The sequence below is a fragment of the Mchenga conophoros genome, linkage group LG20, assembly GCF_057382185.1.
Source record: "Mchenga conophoros isolate Kocher_MC1m ecotype Shallow Benthic linkage group LG20, M_conophoros_male_GT1.1, whole genome shotgun sequence".
Taxonomy (NCBI): domain Eukaryota; kingdom Metazoa; phylum Chordata; class Actinopteri; order Cichliformes; family Cichlidae; genus Mchenga; species Mchenga conophoros.
In genome coordinates, this window is record NC_140545.1 from 27275573 (window position 1) to 27288180 (window position 12608).

Here is a 12608-nt window from a genome sequence, read left to right on the forward strand (position 1 = left end):
TAATGTTTGGCTGGATACATGCCCCTCCCCCTTTAAACATATTTCAGATGGTCTAATTTCCAGTGGTTGTCATAAGTCGAAGATGTGTCCATTCTTGGAGCACTGCATTTCAAAAGACATTAACTCAGAGCCCAAAGCTTTTTTTTTTTTTTAAAGTAGGAGGATAACAGTGCAAATTAAAAGCCGGGTTTCTGACACTGGTGGACAGAGTGCACGTCCTCAAATGGCAGTACAGCAACACAGTTTATGGTTTGGGCCACCGCTGCAAAGCTTTAATATGAAAACCTTGGAGGATACGTCGAGTGTAAATGCATTTGTTTCAAGGACGGCAGATTTGACCACCATGTACCAGTCATGGACTTGTTAACTACCTACCTCATTATTGCTTTACATCAAAGGAGATTCAGTACATTAAACTCCAGGATGTACACAGAGTCCCGCTGACTCTGTAAAAACAGTCATTTTCTAATGGACTCTAGGCTGCTCCACTATTTACCCAGCGGTTGGGGATGGACTCATCTGATTTTGTGCCGGATGCCCTTCCTGATGCAACCCTCCCAATTAGCTGGGCTTGAAAGCAGCACTGGGAGTACACCAGCTTGGAATCCCCACAGACTGGATTTATGAAGACGCCAACCGATTCCTTTCATGGTGTTTTATTAACTCAGTGTGGATGACTCATGAGCACAGTGAGTTTAAGTGTAATAAATGTGTATATAAATAAAATTGACCTTTTATTTGAACTAATTTTAATTTCACACGTCTTTGATGCATTTTTGCAGTGTAATAAAACTTGACCATTTTTGAAACTCCATTTGTGTTAATGAAACAGTGACGCTGAAGCGTGACAAAGACATGAAATTCATCTGAATTAGAGCCTGAACTGTCTGAATTCAGACGATAGTGTGAGAACTTCCAGAACAGAGAGTGCCATGATGAATGCAGACCTGAATCACATTAAAACTGAGACACTGACACACTAGTTCCAGTTGTGACGACCACACCAACAGCACACCGACTTCTGTATTTGCATTTTTCTATTTTCAAGTCTAAACCACATACTGCTGCAAGCTGAGTAAAAGGTGATGCAACCATAAGCTAGCCTGGGCATGAGCACACATACCGGCCCACATAAATGCTACTGCATGCACATAGCTTGCACAAGAAGCAAGACCAATGAGTCCTAAGATCAGGCCTTGAGGAACGGGTGTGGCGCAGTGTTTGTGCGTTTCCAAGCTGATGTTGATCAGATTATTAGTTAGAGGAAATAATGGGGCCAAGTTCAGATTCTTGGAAGAACCTGAGATCCAGTTCTGAAATACGAACAAAGCCCCACTTTTACGTGCAGTGTTTTTGTTTTGCAGGGTTTGGGAGAGCTTTAGTCTTCATTGCAATCTTAACTCCCCACCCCTGAATTTACAGCTACACTGGAATAACTGTTGGTGACAGCAAACCAGCCTCAACCACAGTGACACCACCCGAGCCCTTTGCTGGAGCTACTGCAGCATTAATGGTCTTCTCTGGGAGTCAGCGAGAGCGTGAGGATGAATGATGCAGATAAAGATGAGGAACAGAACAGCAACAGGAAATCTTTTCCCCATAACAACCTTCAACAAGTCGAGCTGTTTGTGCACATGCAGAACTGGGACAATCTGTCTTAGCTGGCTGCTCGTCTGAATCCATGCGCCAACAGAAAAGCATGCTCTCGAGCAGCCAACGCTGCTCTACATGACATGTCAGCTGCCTTCTGTTTGGCGTGGGTGGGTGAGAGACACTCCATAGGGGTGATCAAACAGAACTGGATCAGATGCTTGGATGGCCAGCTACTGTGGGAAGTTTGAGAAAGAAGCAAAGAGGCAGCGGCGGAGGGGCGCAGAGATATGTTGCCTAGGGACAGATAAACCCAGGACTTATAAACTGTTATTAGTACTGATAGCAGAGTCTGAATAAGACAACAGGTTGGTACGTGTAGCAAGAATGCAGAGCAGCTAAGTAGAGGCGTGTCAGCCTGCCAGCCATCCCAGCAGAGACACAACACTACTAGTTTTAGTACTTGTACAATTAAGAGAACACAATCTGCTGCTTTTAGTTCAACACGACAGTCCCCTATAAAGGAATATTGTTAGGACTTCATTCAGCTCCGAGTCTGTGTCTTTGATTCATGTCTTGCACACACAAAAGCCACTAAACATTCAAGGAATCTGCCAGCATTCCCAGCAGAGCACAGCTCACCAAGCCTGACAGAGCCCATATATGGACACATGCTGCCACAGACTCCCCCCTCTGCTGACTCATACACCCCCTGCAACAAGCTTGTGTGTACCACGGAGGCTACCATATGGAGTGTCTGTGGTCCCTTTACTCCTAAAACTCCCATGATTCATTGGTATGGCTCATCGTTACTGCAGCAGCCCCTCCACAGCCCTCCTGTGGCATTACATGACATCATCACAACCCGTGACCTGTACCCTGACCTGGTCTCAGCAATGAGACCACGGGGAGCGAGAGCGCTTTGCACGGTTCAGACTGTACAGCAACATCTGGAGCCGATTAGTCCTGAGAGCTTGTAAACTGAAGAACAAGCAGCAGTCCCGAGGCCTCTCCCGTCCATGTTATCCTTACACAATAATGATGAAGTGTAACCGTAGCATGACTGTCACCATCTCTGCATGTTCATAATATCTCCAGCTCACATGTGGAAAGGAATTTTAATGAAATTCTTAACATGTCACATGACCGTACGTGTATGTGTAACATACATATGAGGAAAAAATAAAAAGATTAGTGTTGAAGTCCCACTGAGAAACAATGGGACCATCATTTCCAAAATGAGCGTTATGTTGATTCACAAAGACTTGAAACTCATCAGTTTGATGTCAGAGTTCGTGGTTAATCTGGAGTCGTGCAGCAGAGGAAACAGAGCAGCTGCTGAGAATGTAACTGCAGTCACAGGGAGACTGAAGAAAAGACATTCATAATAAAGCTTAAAAATAAAGTCATTTGCTTTGTTCATGCTGGCCCACATATACCAATACACTAAATGTAATCTATTGTTATACAGAGTTTAGGCTAAAAGCTCCAAATGCTGAAATCTGTGGCCTGCAGCTGTTCTTCCCCTCCCACTTCTTCCTCTGACTGCACCAAGCCACACTGGAGCTACTACACTTCCTCCTCTTCCTTTCTACTCCTTCCACTCATCCTCCCTCCCCTCAGCACTCCCTAAGCTGGGGGAGAAAAAAAAAAAAAAAAAAAAAAAAAAAAAGTTCCTCCTGGTTTTTTAGCCTTAAAAGGGCAGAAGCACACTGGATTTGGCAGGGCCCCCCCACCACCCCCAATTCCCTGGGCTCTGGTTACAGACAGGGAGGGGAGGAGGCAGGACGGACAGGGAAAGGGAAGGAAAGAGGCAGAAGGGGCGGAGGTCTGAAAGAAAGAAAAAAGGTGCGGGGAGTGAAAGTGCTGCATGGGACATTTTTATAAGGCTGCACTGACAGCAGCACACACTGAGGATGGGATGTGTTCATCTGAGTGAAGCAAGCAGAGAAAATGGCCTTGGACAAAAGGATGATCAGGAGGTGAGGGAGGACATGGGTACCATGTCAAATGATGGAACACAATACAAGTGTTTCCTGGAAACCGCTGAGAAGTACTATTAAAGTACTGATTATTCCCTCGATGACATCGTAATAAGAACAGTAACATAAGACATTATCTATGAAAAACAATGTGTCTGCTGTTTATGTGCAGTTTAAATGTGTGCTGGAAAAAGTGCTTGTTGAGTTTGAACATGAGGCATGGGGAGTTGTGGCAGTTTTCCAAATATGATGTAATGGAATAGCCAGAATACCTCTGGACTGAATGGGAACACACTCTGCTAATTCCAGGATCCACATGACCAACCCCCTCTGCCTGTGCAGACAGGAAGTTGTGCTAATGATAATGAGCTGGCAGGAAGTGATCTATTTTGACCCAACTGAGTGGCTAAGAGCTTATCGCAGCCCGACCTGCATTCCTCTCTGCCCTCATCACCAAAGGCTCTCCTTTCCTTCATCGTCATGTTTCTGAAAGATTACATTTAAGATCATAACATCCGAACACAGCAGGCTAAACTGGTGAGTGAGCGTTCCCAGTGGAACTGTGCAGCACTCATGTTATGACCAAAACAGGAGTTTTCCGGGTTTTGGGAGTAGCTTAACTTCAAAAAGGAACCCACCGCTCGCTGAATTCTGCTTATTAACATGGTCCAAGTTTCAAATAGTTTTCCACTAAGCTGATAACTGATGCAGCCACAAGCATCAGTGTAGCTTCATATGTTGGCTAATGAGCAATAAGACTGAATGTGCCAGTTTGCTCCATCTAGCAGCTCAGGTGTCACTGCAGCCAGGAGAATCTGACTTTAACTAAGGAAACGTATCCATCTCCATCACATGGCTCTTTAAACACCTTCTCTTTGGTTAATGTCAGAGATCAACAACACTGGCTTAAATTGGCACCCATTTCCTCAGGTTATTTGTAGAGCCATGGTGCCACACTGTGTGGACATCCAAGTTGCAAAAGTAGAAACATGGCAGAGGGAAGTTAATGTTTGACAGTATGAAACTTAATTGTGCAAAATCACATATCTGTTGTATACAGCAATTACAAACATCTTTACGTGCTTTGATGTTTCCCAATCATCTAAGGAACACGTGCAAGCAGCACCTTACAGTTGTAACAAACTTCCTTAAATGCTTCATCGTCCTGGGATCACTTCTATAAAACTTTTCATTATCATGGGACAGCATAACAGGAGGGAGCAGCTGGCTATTACTACACAGGCGTCTGTCTCAACCTGCTTACCTCCACTACCAGCAGACACAAGGAAGCTGCAATTTATGAAGATGATTCCACACCAAGCCTGGAAGAGCTTGGCACAACATTCACTCATGCACCGTTTCTGCATTTTCTGCACAGGCTCAGTCAAGTTCATACAAAGCAGGGTTTCAAATCTGGGTTTGGCTGACGGGCTGGAACAGAGATGCTGCCGACATGATTATGATGGAGAATGAACCTCTGCACAAACAGAGGAATATTTGATGAGGACAACAAGTCTTAATCTGCTGAACAGCTAATGTTTGTTAAAGCTCTATTTCACTTAGACACAAATAGGATGAAGCTTGTACAAACATGGGTGTGATGAGGGCAGGGGAACAATCACTTACACCGTCTTTGCACAAGGATGCAACAGGAATTTCCTCACAACTAAAGATTTATACAGAAGATGCTTGTAAGATGTTCTATAGTCACAGCAAACTAAACGACTGCATGAGATGTGCTGTTGGATCACTGCTAACACCACTGCCTGCTGCTGGCAGCCTCTGTGACTGAACCCATGTTAGGTCTTTGGATTCATCAGTAGTCATGAGTCTGCTGCTGCTGCTGCCAGATCATGTGGGGCTTTGTCAGAGAGATTACCTGTTAGGCTGGAGCCTGGTTACAGTGAAGTCTGGACTCTGTCACTGTGGCTGTATACCATGCTGGCCGAGCCGTGCAGGAACACGAGCGATGCGAACCACACATGCAAAGGCACCATGTTTACAGCTGAAGGAGCAAACAAGGTTTGGCAGGAAGAGTCTCCTTTAACCATTTATCTCCTGTGGATTTACTGTCAGCAGGCCCATTTGACAAGTTCTGTTTAAGTGAAAGCGACTCTTCTGGTTTGTCCTACAGACAAAACTCAAATGGTTCAGCAAAGATCAGAAGACGAGCTTTACAGGCATGTTTAGTGTCACAGTCACAACTAGGGCTGGGCCATATTATACCGTTCACGGTAATACCGGTATAATGTTAGGCAACGATAGGAAAATGAAATATCGCGATAGAATGGGAGTAAAACGCGCATGCGCAGTGCCTTTGTTTTCATACGCACATGGCCGATTGTTGAGTGAAACAGATGAACCAGAATTGGTTTGTAAAAAATGGTGCAACTTCCGTGATGTGGAACTGGTTTGGTGTTTGTCCGTCAGATACACAACAAAGCACATTTTTTTGCAGAACATGCAAGCGGCCGTTGTTATTGTCGTATTTGTCGGACTAAGATGCTCTTAAATCTGGGAGTAATCTGGGTCCTAAACTCCGTATACTTCAGGTCAAACAACACTGCAGCGTCACTTAGAGTTAAAAACTGTCTAAATTCTTTCATCTTTAATAAAACGATCAGCATTGCTGCTTTACCAGGTGTAACTATAAAGTTTAACTTCCAGGCATCCATGAAAACAAAATGTATTACATTTAACGGAGTTAGAAGCTAGCAGGAAGCTAGCGGAAGTTAGCTCGCTAGTTTCGCTAGTTACCTAAGCATGATATTGCATGTTCTGACTGAGAGATTTCTGAAAAAAATCAAACGTACAGCTCTGCTATCACTTCCAACATAAATGAAGACAGGAAACTAAACAGCAGTGACGTTTGTAGGGTTACTGAAGTTGGGCTAGCTGGTATATAATGATGTGCTACGTGATCGCTAGCGACACAGCTATATTAGCATAACATAAACAGTGAAGCTGGAGGACGAACACTTAACACTTTTCCACTTATAAAAGTTAACGTGAAGGTTCCTCATGGTTAGAGACAAATGCAATCGCATGGCAGGATGCTGTAAACGGACCAAACTTCAGTCAGGAGAACAACTGAGATAATCCATCCACAATACGAGGTTAGTCATTAATATACTGCAACAACATGGGAATAGAGCAGCTGCCAGAGAATTCAACATTAATGAATCAATGGCACAGAAGTGGAGGAAGCAAGAAGAATGAGTTTAATAAAGTTTGATTTATCTGACTGCTTTGTTTCGCTTAATGTGCCTTATAATCCCGTGCACCTTACGGTCCGAAAAATACGTACTGCACACTGCAGTTTAATGTTGCAAAGCACCTCTTTTTAACTTCAGTGGATATTATACATGGTTGTGCTCAGTATATGTCAGCCCATTTCTACTGGAAATGCCTTTTGGTTAAACTTTCAGCAAGGAATTTGCATTTGCACTGTTAAATTTTTATAAAGCTTTAATGTACATAAAAACCAGTTTCTTGTTTAAGTGAAAATAAATGGAAGGTTGTCTTTTTGCGCTAGTAATGTTGTGGAGTTGTATTTTGTCTCACATCAATTATATCGTCAGTTATATCGTTATCGCAAATTTTCAAATATATATCGTGATAAATATTTTTGGCCATATCGCCCTGCTCTAGTCACAACCTACTGATGTCTGAACACACAAAGCAGAACTGACCATCTTTGCTTCACATTTCGTTTTTCAGAATATTTACATTGTTCCTGAAAAGTGATGATTTTTTTAAACTTTACAGCCAAAGATGTGTAATAAGTCCATTTGACCAATATTATTATTGGTTAATAAATCTGGGAATCTTAGTCTGTTGCTGTAAGGTGGATTAAAAGACACACAGCATCTCTATGGGAGATTCTGCTAGACTGATTTTGTTAACCTTTCAGTAAAGTTAGCCTAAAGGGAAAAAAGAAAAACCATCAGACTAAAGCTGACACGCTGCTGGTCCCAGTGTTGCATTTCCTGTGCAAAGAAGAACATGACATATCTGTAAGAGGAGCGTTTGCCAAACAGCCTGGCTCAGCCGGTGAAGGAGAGCCCTTTGTAACAGAGCTCAGTACCGGTCGGCGGTCGGCCCTCTCCAGATACATCTCCTGCAGCCCATCCACGGAGCCTCTGCCTTTAAACCAGCAACATTAGTTTCAGCCTCTCTAATGTCGCCCTTCCCAAAAAGCAAAGTTCATTTATTTTACTGTCAGACTGAGGCAGCATGCTGAAAGGTGACAACCAATCTTTAGAGAGGTTCAAAAAGCTGACTGTAGAAACAGTGACACTTTCTGCTGCTGGTGCATCTCTCCTTCATTTTGTGTCAGAGTCAAAAATCTGGCATTTAAAAAATAAAAAATAAAAAAATGATTTGACAGAACAGAAATCCACTGATTGTTACAGCACGGTGTTTGTCAAATCGTGCTCTACCTGCTGCTGACATGCAGCCAGAGTCAGACATTTACATAAAAAAAAAAAGAAATTCTTGAAATCCTGCTGATGCTGAAAATATCAGCTGTCAGAAAATACCAAAGTACCGAATACGATAGTTCTGTTTTCACAAAATGATTATCCCGTCTCTTATTTGTAGCCTGCACTCCATTAAATCCCTGTAATACTTCCCAGTTAGAGGCTTTGAGAGGGCGTGTACGAGAATGGGAGTTTGTGCTGACGTTCGCTCTTCATATTGAGAGCAGAGTGAAGCCCGAGTGAGAAAGACAGAATCTCACACATGAAAATCTCAAGCAAGCACAGTAGCCCAAAATAAGACTGTGGATAAGGACAGCCAATCAGAACAAAGTGGGCTTAAAGGGGGAGGAGTCGTTATTCCAGACAGAGCTACACCAAGGCCGTGTAGGAGATAACGGTTAATCACTCGGAGCTATTCTAGTTTTTATTCTTGGACTGAACAAGTTATAGGTCACGTACTGAACGTCTGTCGAGTTCAGTGAGGACACGTTTGCCTTTTCCTCCAGTGCAACGCTGTAAAATAAGAAACACTGGACACCTGCGTCTCTGGGGTTGGATGGACTGCTCCACAACACACACAGCTGTTATTTGGGAACTGTTGCATTTTCAGTAAATGAGAAAAAGACAAGTGAAAAGAGAAATGAAAGAGGTGTGGCCATCAAGATGCAAGATGAAAGGAAACCTGATAAGTTATCAGTGAGAAAATATGCTGAAAACCCAAACTGGGCAAAGAACAACAAGAATAAAGCCCAGAGAAGCAGAGAGCATGTGCATCACACTGAAGAGATGTCAGTTTGGCAATTTGTGGTGAGCCTTGCTGCCTGGGTGTGTCCACTTTCTGCAATGAAAGGAGGAAGTAAAAGAAAAGCAGGCTCCTCTCTCATCTTCAGATGAAATGAGTCAAAGAGCAGCTAAGGATGAGTGAGTCAGCAGGAGGAACAAACAGAGGCTCACTCGTGCTTCGCCCTAAATACCAGCAAAGCACTGCTTTCAGTAAAACACAAACTGCTGCATGTATTGAGAAAATGAGGGTGATGTGTGTGAAGAGTGTATCAGATGTGTACTTTAAAATTGTCAACCGCAATTTCTGCAGCAGCACCTCCCAAATTTAGAGCCACCCATCATCTCCCCTGCAGAGCAGCTGGAGGCAGGAGCGTGTTCATGGAAACCAAGTGAGCCAGACACCAGAGATGACAAAGACCCACTCATGTCTGAGCCACAGAGCTATCACGCATTTCCACCCACAGACTCTGTAGATAACACTGTTACAGACTGTCTTTACTCCAGGTGATGAGGCAGCATTGCATTTGCTCTTACAGACCCTGCATAATGAACTATAGTGAGGACTCAGCTGTGTGACATCTGCACTGTTCTGGGAGAAATATGAGAAAGCAGAACATCAGTAGCGCTGTGAGCAGGCATGCAGCTGCATGTAGGCAGAGCCAATTCAAACTTTATGTCTGCTGCAGTCCAGCACCAGCCCAAGCTCTCCCCACCACATCAACACACACAGTAGGTCTGGGGCAGGCCCACAGAGCGTGGCTCTCACAGGCCCGGCCGGCTCAGGCGGTTGAAAACACCCCACCCACCGACCCCACAGCACAGTCAGACCCCCTCCTCCCAAAACAATCGGCCTCAAACCTGAACAGACCGAGACAAAAGCCCTGCGCCCCCGGTCACCCGAGGGAGACGCCTGCTGCCTCACTGAAAACCCTTTCAGAAATGCTGGTGCGCGTTTAAACACTTCTGTTACAGAAAATATTCTAGTGGGCTCCATAACTGGTTTTCCTGCGCCCCACGGTCGTGGGCTGCTCTTAAAATGATCACCATTTACTACAGTGCAATCAAATGTGACCACTTCTTTAGGAACAGCAAACATTTCCAGAAGCCTGTTGGAGTAAAGCTGGATCAATCACGCGTCCTGGCACTCACACACACTTATCGGACCCACCTATGGACACCAGCTTGATGTTTTCCTTGTCCAGGAACTCCAGAGCCACCGACACGTTCTCCAGCTGCATCTGGCGAAAGGTGGGCCTCTGGTTGTACTTTCGGAACATTTTCTTCTGAGACAGGACCTCCAGGAGCCCGATGAGCCGCAGCCCGTCGCTGAGATCCGTCTGCAGGTTGCCGATCCTCTTGTTGACGCATTTCAGGTGTTCGTTACACCAGCGGGTGAAAGTGTTCTGCTGTATCTTCTTCCACGGCGCATCCTCGGCCAGGTCTTTCTCTGTAGCGGGCATTTCTGCGTCCTTGTCCGCGGAGAGAGCGTTTGGAGCGGGCGCGGCGCTCTGGTGGAGCCGGGGGTGGGAACCACTCATTTTTATGGTCTCGGCTGTCTCCTGGTTCGCTGGCTTCTCTTTTTTTTCCTTCGCCCTGGGTGGAGTCTTCTCAATCTTCCCTTTCTCACTTTCTAGCTCTGTTTGTGGAGAAAAGAAAAAGAGAGCAGAGAACAGTTACTAACAGCCTAGAGATACAAGTTTCGCAAAGAAAGTAGGCGGCTGAGGACGGAAAGGGACGAGTCAGCTTCATTATCCGTGTTACAATCAGGAAAAAAAGGGGAAACAAATACGAAGAATGGTATTTAGCCCCGTTAGACTGTGTCCCAAACTTATGCCTGGCTCAGCTAAGGAAACCCAAATGTCCTGTGTTGGGGCGGTTGAGGTGTAAGAAACATGAAACTTGTTCACATTCTAACTTTACGCCATGTTTAACAGCAAACGAGCATCTCGCTAATTTTACTACCGAGTTTAACTCATTGCAGTCAGAACAGCTGCTCTGTGTTTGAACATTTAGCCATTTTTAACGAAGACAGTCAGCGGTGTCCAGAGAAAGAGCTCCGGGCTGACAGAAACCTCAAGCTGCAGCTTCAAGTCAGAAGTACGAGTAGTCTGAGAGTCATTGTTCGGTTTGTCCTCCGCTGAAGCACCTTTGTAAACAGGCTCCTGTCTGAAGCTAACAGTCATGGGTACATTAAACTGTCCCCAAACTAATGGACAGCGCTGGCCACACCAGGACAAACACCAATGATCATAACCATCAGGCCACAACGTGCCGGCAGTATTGTGTGGAGGAAACAACGACTGATGTCACTGAAAAAGCAGTGAAATTACCTCCGTAGTCTTTGTAATGTCTTCATGTGTGTTTGTCAAAGACTGTCCTTATCCTGGACCTCCTAGCGTCCCATTGTGGGACTATGTGACAGTTTGCACACCGTTAGTTCCTCCTGTGGGTTTCACCTGCTCCCTTCTTTGACCTGCCCTCATTAGAGCCTGAGTGATTTCACCTGCTCAGCCTCAGCTGTTGTTTCCTTCTGTGTTTTAGCTCCTTTTTACTTGTTATTAAAGTTTTTATTTGAATACCTGCAACTTTGTTTCTGTCCGTGTGTGCTTTGAACTGTATCACTGTGTCACATATGATAACCTTATGTTTGTCTCACACCTGGTTGTGCTCCTGTCTGAGTTTCCAAAATGGTTTCAGACAGCAAACAAGTTTAGCTGAATCTAACTAGCATTATTGCTATAGCTCCCCCCAAATAAATCCAATAATCAATGCTGTTATTATGATTCAAATTTACAAAGTACAGCTGCTCTGTAAGCTGCAGTGGAGTGTTTCTGACTGTACGTCTTCTAAGTTTTCTCTGCAGTTTTTTGCTGTTTTTAAAAATGAAGCTTAATGGTGCCATAAAGTTAAAACTCTTAATATTGTCATCTTAATTCAGTTTTTACAAATACCCACAAGTATTTCCTTCGAGGACATAACACCTCCCCCCCCCCCCCGGACCTTTATCCCTAATGCTATGCTGTGGCTACAGAAGCAGAGGGGCTGTTTTCAGAGCTCGACAAACAGATTTTCCAGCAGACGTACTGCACGGTCCCTGTGAGGATATGAGCTCATCTTGTGCTCGGGGTCCCAGGCGAAGTAAATATTTAAGCTATCTGGAAGGATAAGCAGATCAGAGACTCACTGTTGTTTGTTTGTGTGCGTTGGAATGCATTCAGTGTTGTTCAACTTTCCTTTTTTGTGCAAGCATGGACAGTGTGCTTATTTGTGCATTTGAGCGCACAGTGTGAACCTCTGCCTTCGTCTGTGTCTGACATCACTGTGCTGTGTGTGCAGCCCCGTCAGTAAAGACAGGACTGTGGACCAGTGTGCTGTACTGGCCCAGCAGCGTGATCACAGATCAGCTATGTGCTCTACACTAACACATGTTAGGCTAATGATGAAGTCTGATAAGAGCCTGGATCGACTGTTTTCATCACTTTGTCTTCTGCATTGGAGACACGTGCTGATTGCTCTTTTTAGGATTACCAAAAAAATATGATGGCCAATATTATAACGAAGCATCAAGCAAGCTTTGAGGTGAACAGTTGGCAGCTGTCAGCCTGGCATGGTGAGGTACTATACTGGTCACCAAGGAAGCTTACAGTTTCTCACCAGCTCCATGCACGCTGCTCTGTGACTGCTTTGACCTTCAGAGGTAAGGAAGTAAGCTGATGGCCAAAACTGTTCTTCCTCTAATGGGCACAGTCTCGAAAAGCTCGTCCCTCCACAC

General features: G+C 44.6%; 1 protein-coding gene across 3 annotated transcripts in view; it reads right to left on the reverse strand.

Annotated features, from left to right (window-relative positions):
- Positions 1-12608, reverse strand: part of flna (filamin A, alpha (actin binding protein 280)) — a 43801-nt gene that overhangs the window by 24248 nt on the left and 6945 nt on the right. For all 3 annotated transcript variants that reach the window (XM_085260564.1, XM_085260563.1, XM_085260562.1), the window contains exon 2: positions 10005-10472. In XM_085260564.1, the coding sequence (XP_085116690.1) occupies positions 10005-10374 (370 nt within the window). In that variant the 5' untranslated portion in view covers positions 10375-10472. The remainder of the gene's footprint in view (positions 1-10004; positions 10473-12608) is intronic.